The sequence below is a fragment of the Maylandia zebra genome, linkage group LG7, assembly GCF_041146795.1.
Source record: "Maylandia zebra isolate NMK-2024a linkage group LG7, Mzebra_GT3a, whole genome shotgun sequence".
NCBI classification, from domain to species: Eukaryota; Metazoa; Chordata; class Actinopteri; order Cichliformes; family Cichlidae; genus Maylandia; species Maylandia zebra.
This window is the reverse complement of record NC_135173.1, coordinates 17,472,205-17,484,126: the sequence shown is the minus strand read 5'-3', so window position 1 is coordinate 17,484,126 and position 11,922 is coordinate 17,472,205. Positions and strand designations below refer to the sequence as shown.

The window sequence follows — 11,922 nt, the reverse complement described above, 5'->3', positions numbered from 1 at the left end:
AAAATGCAATAGCCGCTCTGCTTTTCACATAATTCCGCTCAAATAGTGCATGGATTATTTGCCAGTGGCTTCCAGTCGCTGAACAGTATGCAGTGTTTACAGCTTTCAAGGGGTGAAGACACTAAAGGTGAACAATTCGACGTTCACAGACAAATGCAAATGAAGTGCATAATACTGTCATTAAGCTGATAATAGTCTGATGGCGTAGTTCTTACTTGTAATTACAGCAGATACTAAATAATGCAGCAGTTTTCACTGCGCATTTGTTGATCAAACCATGACTGTGTTACTCAGTTATAGTGAGTCTGGCTATTTAAGGTCTGGTGTTCATGGTAGCACTGGACAAATCTTGTATACTTTTCTATCCAGTGAAACTTAGTGAATCCTGGAAAAGTCAGTTCTGTTAAAAGTAGGCCAGCAACAGTGAATATTCAATCAAGTTTTCGATCGAGATTCAGTTCTTTGCTTGAAAACTAATTGGACATTTCAGTGAACTTGCCTTGACCCTAGACATGTATCACGTGAATAGGATAAGATGTAGGATAAAATGTCAGTTCAACTTCAGACTGCTTTTCTTACTGGCCTCAGAAAAAAAATGCATGCTCTGTAACAAACAGGCAAACTAATTTAGACAAAAGTAAAAGTCTGCACAAACAACAAAGGTTCAAATGTGCTTTCAGTGTTTGTCCCCTTGATAAAAAATAATTAAAAATCAATAAATTAAGTCATGATTTCCTCACTGTGCCTATCAACAAAGGAGGGACCTAATCTCTTAAATTCCTCTGTTGCCATGGGGACACCTGGCCTATGTAGCTTTTACTGAATATGTCAAAAACGCCCCATATAGCTTCATTGTTAGTATAACGTGAAAATTATGTAGCGAAGGTTTAAAAATATTCTATAATTCTGCCTGTAATCGAATCTAATGTGCTTCCAGTTCTTACAGCTGCTGTCAGGTGGGAATGGTGTGCTTATTCTCTGTGCCCATTATGCAACGCTGTTCCTCACATATGTATCAAATTCTTGTCAGTCTGTCAACAAGATTATATTACCTAACCAAATTTCATGAAATGATAATAAATAAATTAACAGACAGGAGACTGACCATGGCTGAAGATCCCCCACTGTCCTAAAATAAATTAGAATATGGATTTAGTAGCACTTAATAGAACCTATTAGTTACATACATAGACAGTAAGTAGCCATAACCATAACCTAAGCCATAATCTTTTTATTTTTATTAGAACATGATGTTCTACACTGAGATATACTGTAAAACCATTTTTCCTGCTGTTGTTTCTTTTTTAAGAAGTAAAAAGGATTTTTACGGAAAACATGGTAGAACAGAATTCATGGTTTGTACCATATCAAGGTACATACATTCATCCATCCATTAAATTTGGGGGTGCGGGAGGGGCTGGAGCCTATCCCAGCTAATAATAAAATATTTAATGAAAAGCTAATAGCTGTAAATTAGAAGCATTTTTGTCTACATATGGCAGCATTCAGTAGTAATATCTTCATATGCCATCTTCCCCAGCTTCCTTTTGTGCCTTTGTTTTATTACAGTACTCAGTATTTGTCACATATTGATGCATTTTGTTCAAACACAGTGAATTTGCACTTTATGCACTTGCTTCTTCTTCTTCTTGGATCTTGAACAATTAGAAGCTGTGACCTAAGCATGGTTTACCTGCATGAACATAAACATCCTTTTTAATATCAGCAAGTATGAATAGCAGCTACATGCCACATTACTTTAATTCTTAAGATTTGTTTTAAGACTTGACAGTATATTAGCTATAATCACAGCTAAATCCCGAAATTATATACACAGGCTCAAATATATCAACTCAAGTATATACAGTAGCATAGTATATATTTGATTAGAGGTGCCTTTTTAAAGAAACATACCCATACTTAGAGAAATGGTTAAACTCTAAATGCAATCGGAGCTCAAAGATGGTTTAATAAAACATGGCACTTTGAAGTGATCAGGAAATTGTGTTATCATGTACGCGTTTATAGAATTAAATACAAAGAAGATGCGACACATCGACACAAGCATACCACAGAAACTGTAATCTTGTAATTCAATGTATTCACATTACAACATCCACATGGTTCAGTTTGTGACGTCTACTGATCTTCAAATATATTCACTGTATAATACATAATACCAATATAGGCACTTCCAGTAAGTCTGGCAATATTGAAGCTACAGTATAGTGTCTAAATTACAAAATGGTAAAAATAAATAATGTATATCTAAAAGAGTTTTTGTAGTTTTAAAATTTCTTCACTGTACAGCATGTATGTATTTTGTACAAAATGGAGCATCGACCTGCAAGGAAATCAATTATTTTACTTTCACAAATACTATGTATTTGGACATATTCTTCTTTAGTACATGTGGTAAGTGCAAGGTACTTGTGAGAAGAAAGCAATTAATTCGTTAATTATGTGTCAACTATATAAAAATACATCATCTCCTTTTGTTTACGTAATTGTAAAACTTGTTTGGTTCTCTTGGTTACAATTATTCTACATGTGTGAATAAGCATGGCAATCAACTAAAACAAATGACGACACAAAATATACACGATTAAAACTGATATACGGTGGTATCCACTCAAATGCAAGTATTGACTTGATGTGACTGTGGGGCAAAATGCGCACGCGTTACACTTGCAATCACCAGGAAATAAACACAGTGGACACAGTCCGCTGGCCTTTAAAGATGTTGCGTGATGAATGCTCTAGTGCTTATGTCTGTGAGGCTAAGAGTACGCAGATCAAAGAGGAAGCGCGAGGAGAAATATCCTATAGGACTTTCTGTGAATAATAATTTCATCTGAGTATCCGTGAAGAATTGAAGAACTACTCACAGCATCGCTTTGCCCTTCATTACTTCACAATCTCTATCCCCTTCTCCCCAACAGTACAAGATAATTAAATACAGGACGGAGTCACATTAGAGGGGTCAATGGAAGAATAGACATAGAAGCAAACACACACTGTTTTGCTCTCGCAGATACACTAAATAATGTATATATACATTCAAAAAGGAAGGATTTCTAGAGTGTTTGAGGTGATGCAATTGTGTAATTGTACAGCCTGGAAGTGGAAGTTACAATGAGTCATAGACAGAATGTATGTTTTTCCAATTCTGCACCACTTAAGCTTAGATACACTGAACAGCTTTCCTACATAACATTGATGAATACTCAAATAAAATGTGTCCATTGTGCAGGTAATGATGATTATAGCTCATTGGGCATGAAATGCATCAGCATACAGAAAAGAGCATGCATTTACAAGACACAATGCACCCAGCAACCCATGGTCATTTGAGGCCCAAAGAACTAACATTGTCCCGATTCAATGGCTTGTAACAATTCTGGCCTGATAAAGGGTTTCGTAAATCTGAGATGACCTACTAATCAGTAGGTCAACCAATTATTGAGCTTGTGCGTGCGCTCCTCCCTGTGTAAGACAAACTGCAGAGGAGAGGCAGAAAAAGCAGAACGGCCCATTGTGGATGCGGCGCTCTATTCAGCACAGCCGGACATATTGTGTGACGCTACGTCAACGCAGGATATGCTAGAATACAATGCGTTGACACAGCCGTGTGTTACAGTGTAATTTCACCTCTCGTGTCATGTGTACAGACTCGTATATCTGCCGTCCACCTTTCCAAAGATCAGTTTAAAGAAATCAGATTATGACAGAGAGCAGTGGTGCAGCATGAGATGCTTGCTGACTGCATCCGTAACAGAAATTTGAACTGCTGATTCTAAATAGAGCACTTATTCAATTCAATGCATTCATTTTTTTAGTTTGTGTGTAAATGTCAGTGATTCAAATTAAGTTGGATATTCATTAGATTTTGTATCTTATTCAAGCTTCTGTATGTACTTGGTTATTTACACTTATGGCTTTATTTCAGTTGAAAAATGTGACTTAACATTTAACTGTCAGAATTGTTGGTGAATGTCTGGCTGCTAAAATAATTCCTGTGAAATTTCACAGTTTTTACAATGTTACTCATAAATACTTCCCACCATCACAAAGAAACGGGAGACAGTCGGGACAAAAATCACATGGAAAGAAGCTGATGTGACGAAAGGTGAAATTGATAAAACATTACACGCTGCAGTGCTGTTATCTTGACCCGGGTGAAATCATAAAAACGGTTCCCAGCATTTATCTGCTGAACATTGGTTTCATTAAATAAAGCGCAAACTCCAAACACCTGCAATTGTTACATAAACAGAGAGAATTGCTTTGGCTCCAATGCTGCTGCACCGCCAGTGTGAGAAGACTGACGTGAGAGAAAGTCATGTGATGTTAAAAAAACAGACAGATTATGATCATCTAAATTTGAAATGACAGGGGAAACATTCCCTTCGTGTATTATCATGCAAACTGATGTAATCAATATTCTTTGCGAAACTTCATCCACCAGCTGATGCACTCTGCCTGCACTGAACTTGAAGAGAAGAATTAACTCCCTGAGGTGCCAGGATGGGATTCAGAGAGAGTCACCATGAAAAAATCAAAGTCAGCAGCTGTGACATAAACTAAGCCTTATTTTATGAACAGAGTTCAAGTTTAGATTTCTGGTGTGTTTTTCACGTAATGTCCTGTTATGTGATGTTCACGTTGAATTTCAACAGCTGGGGAGGGTTTCCTGAGGGTTCAAGGTCAGCATCGTTTACAGATTTTAAGCAACACTAATTATAGATTGCACGACACACTGAGTCCAGCTGCATGAGTATTAAAATGATGATGACAAGAAGAAAAAAGGACTTCCTGTCAAAAGGCGATTTTTAAACAATACTTGAGGGGACACAAATGAATTTGAATTAAATGTCACCTTTTTTGAGATGGCGTTAAGTTTTCTTAAATGGTAAAAGGATCTGTTTTCTGGTTCTGTTTGAATGCATGATTGCTGCCGGTGCAGGTCCTTTGAATACAATATCTGGGACAGTAATGTATTACAAATAACAAGAAACCTTCTGAATTCATCTATGTCATCTGCAGAGGAATTGTGCACATGAGCGCATTCATTTAAACATGCAGGCACGCACAAATGGGCACACATGCATAGCGTGACGAGCCTCGGGTCTCTGTGTGAAACTAAAATGGCAACAAATGGAAAACATAAAATGTGTAAATAGTTGATATTGTATGCTAATTCCCAAGGGTGAGTCATTTATTTTGGCAAACACCAATGTTCCTCATTTTTTTGACCCCCTTTATAATCCATGTATAGAAAACAAAAACAAAAGAAATAACACACAGCCAGTGGGAGAGCTCAAAAATGCTAAAATTGAAACACAAGTTCATATATATATTTATATATATATGCACTCAGGAAGTAATTATATATAAACTGGCAGCAAATTTCTGGAGTCCTGCGTTACCACAAAGGGCTGAAGCTTGTGCCACCAGGCTTCTTCTTCTTTTGACAGTAGCAAAAGAGTTTTTATCCCAAAGTATAGGAATAGTCCCGTATTGCAATATGGAAAGCTTTATATGTTTGGTGAAATCAAATATTCAGATAACATGTGTAAAGCACATATTTTGCCACCCTGTTTTTTTTCTTTATAGGCACACATTTCCCAAACATCTACAGTGTTGTGTCTAAGTGATGTGCTGGCAAAAACAGGAGTCAGTTAATAGAAAACCAAGTAACACTTCTTCATGTCCTTGTCCTGAATGATGCCATATTTCCCCTGTGTTGTTTCATTGTGGGTCCCCCTCCTCTAGTTGCTCTTGAGGTTTAGAGTCTTCCCTCAGAGCTACAGGCCATTCTGGTTCCTCCTCTGGATCCTCTCCTTCTATCAGCTCCTCTCTGCTACCTGACTCCTCTTCCTCTTCATGAATAGCCAGAATAGGTTCAGCTACATTGTTTAAATGGACAGGCTCCGCTCCTTGTGCCTGTTTTTGGTTCTCTTCTGCAATCACCTTTTTCCACATCTCGTGGTTCTCCAGCAGGTGCTGCGTGATCTGGCAGAAGACTTTCCTCCTCTTCTTGGGAGTTGCTTTCTCTGGAGAAAACAAACACCTCCGTGAATTAATACGTCCGTCGTTCTCTGTGATCAGACATCTTTGGCAGGGGTAAAAACTTACGAGTGGGAGGAAATGCCTCCCCAAACGTCTCATCTTTTACAGGAATCTAAGTTCTTCTTTTCTTTTTGTTAATCAAAAAATGCTGCCCATGAATGCACAAACAAATTATTCTAAACAAATAAATTTCTCTTTTTAGATAGACATTCAAATATAAATACTGTTATCATTATTGCAGATTTACATTTGAATACTTACGGGACGCTTCCGAGCAGGTGGACGTGTCTTCTTCTGCAGTATCCTCCTCATCCTCCTCCTCATTCTCTCCAACCTCTGGCCCCTCCTCCTCCGGGTTGGGTTCCACCCATCGTCCAGGCATGAGGCTGGCCGAGTCATAGGAGTTACACAGGGGTCCAACGATGTGGGTGATGAAGGATTCCTGGAGTTTGGCAAGCTGTGGGGCTGCTCGATCCATGAAAGGGCTAACAGGAAGGCCAAGGCTGGACTCCTCATCACCCTACACAAAGTACAAGCCATTTAGATATAAAATTATCGCCAGTTAATTTCATATTGTTTTACAGGAAATGAGTAATTGTGGTTAGCATAAGCATAGTTGATTCTGAGATTGGGTTTGACTGAAGGGAAACCAGGTGGAAAAACTGATGGCAGAGGTCAAATTTTCCAGTACACCATAACAGTGACCTGTCACACACAAGAGCAGGATCTCTCCTAAATGGAATCCGGCCATAATTAATATATTTATCCCACTTCAGCTTCTGATATGCAAGACAAAATTTGAAAACCGCTGCCATAGATTTTTTGTTTTGCAATAAGAGATGTTTTTAGTCATCTGTTAATTCAATTCAATTCAATTTTATTTATATAGCGCCAAATCACAACATAAGTCGCCTCAATGACTGCGAAGGCCGGCTGCTTAAGATTCATATCATTTGTTTTTGTCCAGGTCATATGCCAATCAAAGAAGAGCAAGTACTAATACTGAAACATAGTCGCCCTCTTCTGTATTTTTTTCCTGTACGTAGACTTCTGGATTTCAGGCATGATTGATTTTTTGCTCCCCTTAATTCCTCCTTCATTTAATCCCTCTGACATATTGAGAAAGTAATGGAAGTGCTCCTTCTGAGAGCTGCTATTGTGTAAGGAGCTGTCATAACTCCATGACAGGACTATTGTATCTTTTCAGTCACATATTGTACATTTTAATTTTACATTGTATCTACATATAAGAGAAGAACAGTGGAGACAGCTGGGGTATCTTATAGCTTTGTTTAAAAAACAACAACTAATGATTCATATATGCTGTAGGCCTTATGTATGCTTGGCTTCGTTGTCATTGTAATAATATCATATGTAATCATGGCCTATTTTTTTTTGGTCCTGCAGTACCAAACAGAATCTGTTTTTGCCTTTAGTCTAAACCCACCCACAGTGAATTTTTGTTACAGTATTTAGGCTTGGCACACACCTCAGCTAATTGCTTCTGGGTCAAGAAGAATATGCTCAAGCCCTTATCTTGACTACGGTTACTAGGTGACGACACACCCTGGGCATTATGTGCCTCTGAATTTTTTGGGAGGAGAGGCACATAGAGCAAAAGCTCTACAGGATATTTGCGTTCATCACCACGTCTAGCAGCACTGTCCTTTTAGTTGTTTTGTATGCGGTGATGCTAGCACAGCTGCAATTCACGTCAGATCAGTTTTTGGTTTCACCTGAAATTTCAACTCCATAAAAGAAAAGAAAGAAAGAGAAAATAACCAGCAAAACAATACATCTCAATACTTTCCAGCTGTCACAGAGCGAGAGGTAGAGGGTTACACCCTGGACATAGTTGCTAAGCTGTTGCACGGCTAACAGAGAGAGAGAGACAACCATTAAGCTCACATCTACAGCCAATTTAGAATCTCTAATTAACCTGACCCCACTAACTGCATGTCTTTGCACTGTGGAAGGAAGCTGGAGTACCTGGAGAGATCCTGAACATGCAAAACTCCACACAGAAAGGCCCAGACGGTAGATTAAAACCCAGGACTTTCTTGCTGTGAGCCAACAGAGTCAACCACCAGGCTCAAACGGCCTCAAACACTCAAGTGTTTTTAAAGCAGGATGTGTGTCAGTGTGTGCCTGTTTGTCTATGTCTATTTGTCAGGTCAGTTTTAAACTCCCCCTCTCTCTGAGAAAAGCTCAAGCTCGACCAGGTTTGGGGCCTATTTACCCGCGACACACTCCCTGCCCGTGGCTGGTGCCCCCACCAGTGAATTGCTGGTTCTCGGTGTCTGGGGCTGGATACTCCGGTGTGTACTGGCTCGCTCCTGGCGGCTGCTTTGCGGGGCGTGTATGAGGTGCCGTAAGGGACATTATTACTGAAACGCTCTCACACACACAACTGAAATTTTAGCTCTCACACACACAACTGAAACGCTCTCACACACACTACTGAAACGCTCTCACACACACTACTGAAACGCTCTCACACACACTACTGAAACGCTCTCACACACACTACTGAAATTTTAGCTCTCACACACACTACTGAAACGCTCTCACACACACAACTGAAATTTTAGCTCTCACACACACTACTGAAACGCTCTCACACACACTACTGAAACGCTCTCACACACACTACTGAAACGCTCTCACACACACAACTGAAACGCTCTCACACACACTACTGAAACGCTCTCACACACACTACTGAAACGCTCTCACACACACTACTGAAATTTTAGCTCTCACACACACTACTGAAACGCTCTCACACACACAACTGAAATTTTAGCTCTCACACACACAACTGAAACGCTCTCACACACACAACTGAAACGCTCTCACACACACTACTGAAACGCTCTCACACACACAACTGAAATTTTAGCTCTCACACACACAACTGAAACGCTCTCACACACACAACTGAAACGCTCTCACACACACTACTGAAACGCTCTCACACACACAACTGAAACGCTCTCACACACACTACTGAAACGCTCTCACACACACCACTGAAACCAGAGGCATTTCTGCTGAACAGGAAGTTGTTTCCTGACAAGGAAACTGATGGAAAAAGTGGTATATTTCAAAACACTACAAGGATTTCTACTCAGCAACCTGCTAGTACAGCAGTCCCCAACCTTTTTTGCGCCACGTAAACGATATAAAAATAAAAAAACGATAAATACCATGAAAACCATAAATAGAAATGTGTTCGAATTTTTGTGGAGGAATAAAACCCATTACATAGAAAGATCTCAGCTTGTGAAGGGATACAATAAAGGTGGTATCAAAACTCCAGAATTGGAATTTATGGTTGGCACCCTTAGAATTAAATGGTTAAAATCTTGTCTGTCACAGCCAGACTTTACTTAGCTCCACATCCCATGATTCTTGTTTAATAAAATAGTATACAGGATTAGAATTTATTCGAAATGTGATTTTGCGGCAAATAAAATCCCCATAAAGATATCAAACTTTATAAAACAGACGTTGCATTTTTGGGAAAATGAGATTTACCCACAACTTCTCCCCATAATTCAACCTTATGGAATAATAGGGTAATAACACTTAATCAAAAATCAATTTTCAAGAGTGACTGGTTTGAACAAAAATATTATATTCATAACAGATTTGTTGGATGATAACGGTGTCATTCTAAGTTACACAGACTTTTCAGAAAAATATTGTCTAAACTGTTCTCAAAGAGAATATAACAAATTTTGTGAACTGGTCCCACTGCCTCTGCTTCATTTGATTAAAATTTTTATGATATACAATAATTTCTCATCAGTGCTCCCAAATTTATTGCTAGGGCAATGTCAGCTGTTTGATAAAAATGCAATAAGAAATTTGTTAGTAGTTTCTTCAAAGACAAAATATTTCATAGTTACAACAGAATGGTTACATGGCATGGTTCTAATTTAGTTATTTCATATACACTGGATAAAGCATACTAAAAATTTATGAAATAGCCTATTCTACCTAAAGTTAAAGAAACACACTTTAAACAAAACTAATACTGTGGCAGAATTTCTAAAAAAAGAGATTTGGCTTTGAGGTGGTTCAGTGTTCTTTTTGTACTGATGAAAATGAAACCCTAGAACATCTTTTTTTTCCCTATGCCCTATCAGACAATGTATTTGGTGCAACTTAAAAAATTGGATTTCCCTAAATATTAATGATGTGCCACTGTTTGAATTACATCATAATTTTTTTTATATGGATCATCTAGCATTGGATGTCTCAGACATTATTAACATCATCATACTTTTGAGTAAATATCATATCCATTGTGCTAAATGGAGGAACGCTAAGCCTTCTCTCCCTGGTTTTATTGATGATTTTAAGATATTTTTCTTTGCTAAAAAAGACAAAAAGCACATATGCCAAAAAAATAACCAGGATAATGCACGTCTCCCGCTATTCTAAATTTTGACTTATGCTGAGGCTAATATATTGTTAAGTAATGCAGCTGTCTCACTAAGGTCCAGAATCCATTTGTTCCACGATTCGATTCAATTCAATTCGATTTGATTATGGGGAATTTTGACAGTCAGAAATATTATAATTCAGATCAGTACATTTACATATTTTTGTATCTAAAAAAAGGAAGCTGACACACGCAAGACTTTATCAAAGGTGTGAGCATCACAGCAGATGCCTTTGTGTCAAAGTAGCTGAAGATAAAACACATAAAAACATGAAGGTGGTTTTCCTGGCCTGGGATTTTATAAAAAATATTCTGCAGTACATCAAAAACGAAAGAAAACCATTAATCAACATATGAACGTTACCTCTGACGTTACAGCGGTTTTATTAGAGACACGGCTAACGTTTTGCATTTTGCATAATTTAAAAAAGTTTAAATTTATTCAGTATTGAACGGCAGAAATTAGGTTTTCTTTTCGGAAGTATGTAAAATGAAAAAAAAAAAAAAACAGCGGCAGTAAACAACAGTAGACTTGTGCATAACAAGCAAGCGAATAATACAGAAAACAGATTTTTAGACGGGAAACTGTTCTTGAAGTACAGAGAGAGAGAAAGAGAGAGAGAGAGGGCTGTGCATGACGTGCGATTTTATCGTGGTGGAAGCAAAACAGTGAGGGAATTCATGACGATGTTTATGTGAAGCGCAGTTTGGATCTTCTTTTGCTGCTGGTTCAGTCAATATTGTTTGGAGAGAGATCAAACTAACAGCTTTAGAATCGGCGCAAAAACGGCGTGAAAACAAAGCGCGGACCTGCCGACAGATCAGAGTCAGCGAGCTGTCGGCTTTCAGCCCCGACCGTGTCCGTGCTGTCGGGTGAGAAAGGCGACATCTCACTGATTCTGATCCGCGGGTCCGCGCTGTGAGTTTACGTCTTTGTGCAGAAGCCGTGTACCTGCTCTCATTTACTGTCTTAGCTGTTTGGTGGTTGTTGAAATTTTGTGAGGTTTCACCAGAGATTCTGGCATTTCGGGTAAAATAAATTTATATTAAAAAATCGATTCAGGATTTTAATGAATCGATTTCACGTTATCCAAGCCAGAATCGATTTTAATCAATAAATCGATTATAAAAACCCACCCCTAACTAACAGGTTGCTGAGTAGACATCTGTGTAGTGGTTTGTTTGAAATCTAACACTTTTTCCTTCAGTTTCCTTGTCAAGAATTAACTTCCTGTTCAACTGAAATGCCTTCCTGTTCAACTGAAATGACTTGGTTTTTCAGTAGTGTGTGTGAGAGCTAAAATTTCAGTAGTGTGTGTGAGAGCGTTTCAGTTGTGTGTGTGAGAGCGTTTCAGTAGTGTGTGTGAGAGCGTTTCAGTTGTGTGTGTGTGAGAGCG

The 11,922-nt window shown here is 38.5% G+C and overlaps 1 protein-coding gene across 2 annotated transcripts in view; it reads right to left on the bottom strand.

The window, feature by feature from the left end:
- Nucleotides 1-2,067: 2,067 nt before the first annotated feature.
- LOC101464760 (cGMP-inhibited 3',5'-cyclic phosphodiesterase 3A) overlaps nt 2,068-11,922 on the bottom strand; it is an 86,583-nt gene continuing 76,728 nt past the window's right edge. For both annotated transcript variants that reach the window (XM_004567734.6, XM_004567735.6), the window contains exons 13-14: nt 6,334-6,592; nt 2,068-6,056 (exon numbers count right to left, since the gene is read on the bottom strand). In XM_004567734.6, coding sequence (XP_004567791.1) covers nt 5,752-6,056; nt 6,334-6,592 — 564 coding nt within the window. In that variant the 3' untranslated portion in view covers nt 2,068-5,751. The remainder of the gene's footprint in view (nt 6,057-6,333; nt 6,593-11,922) is intronic.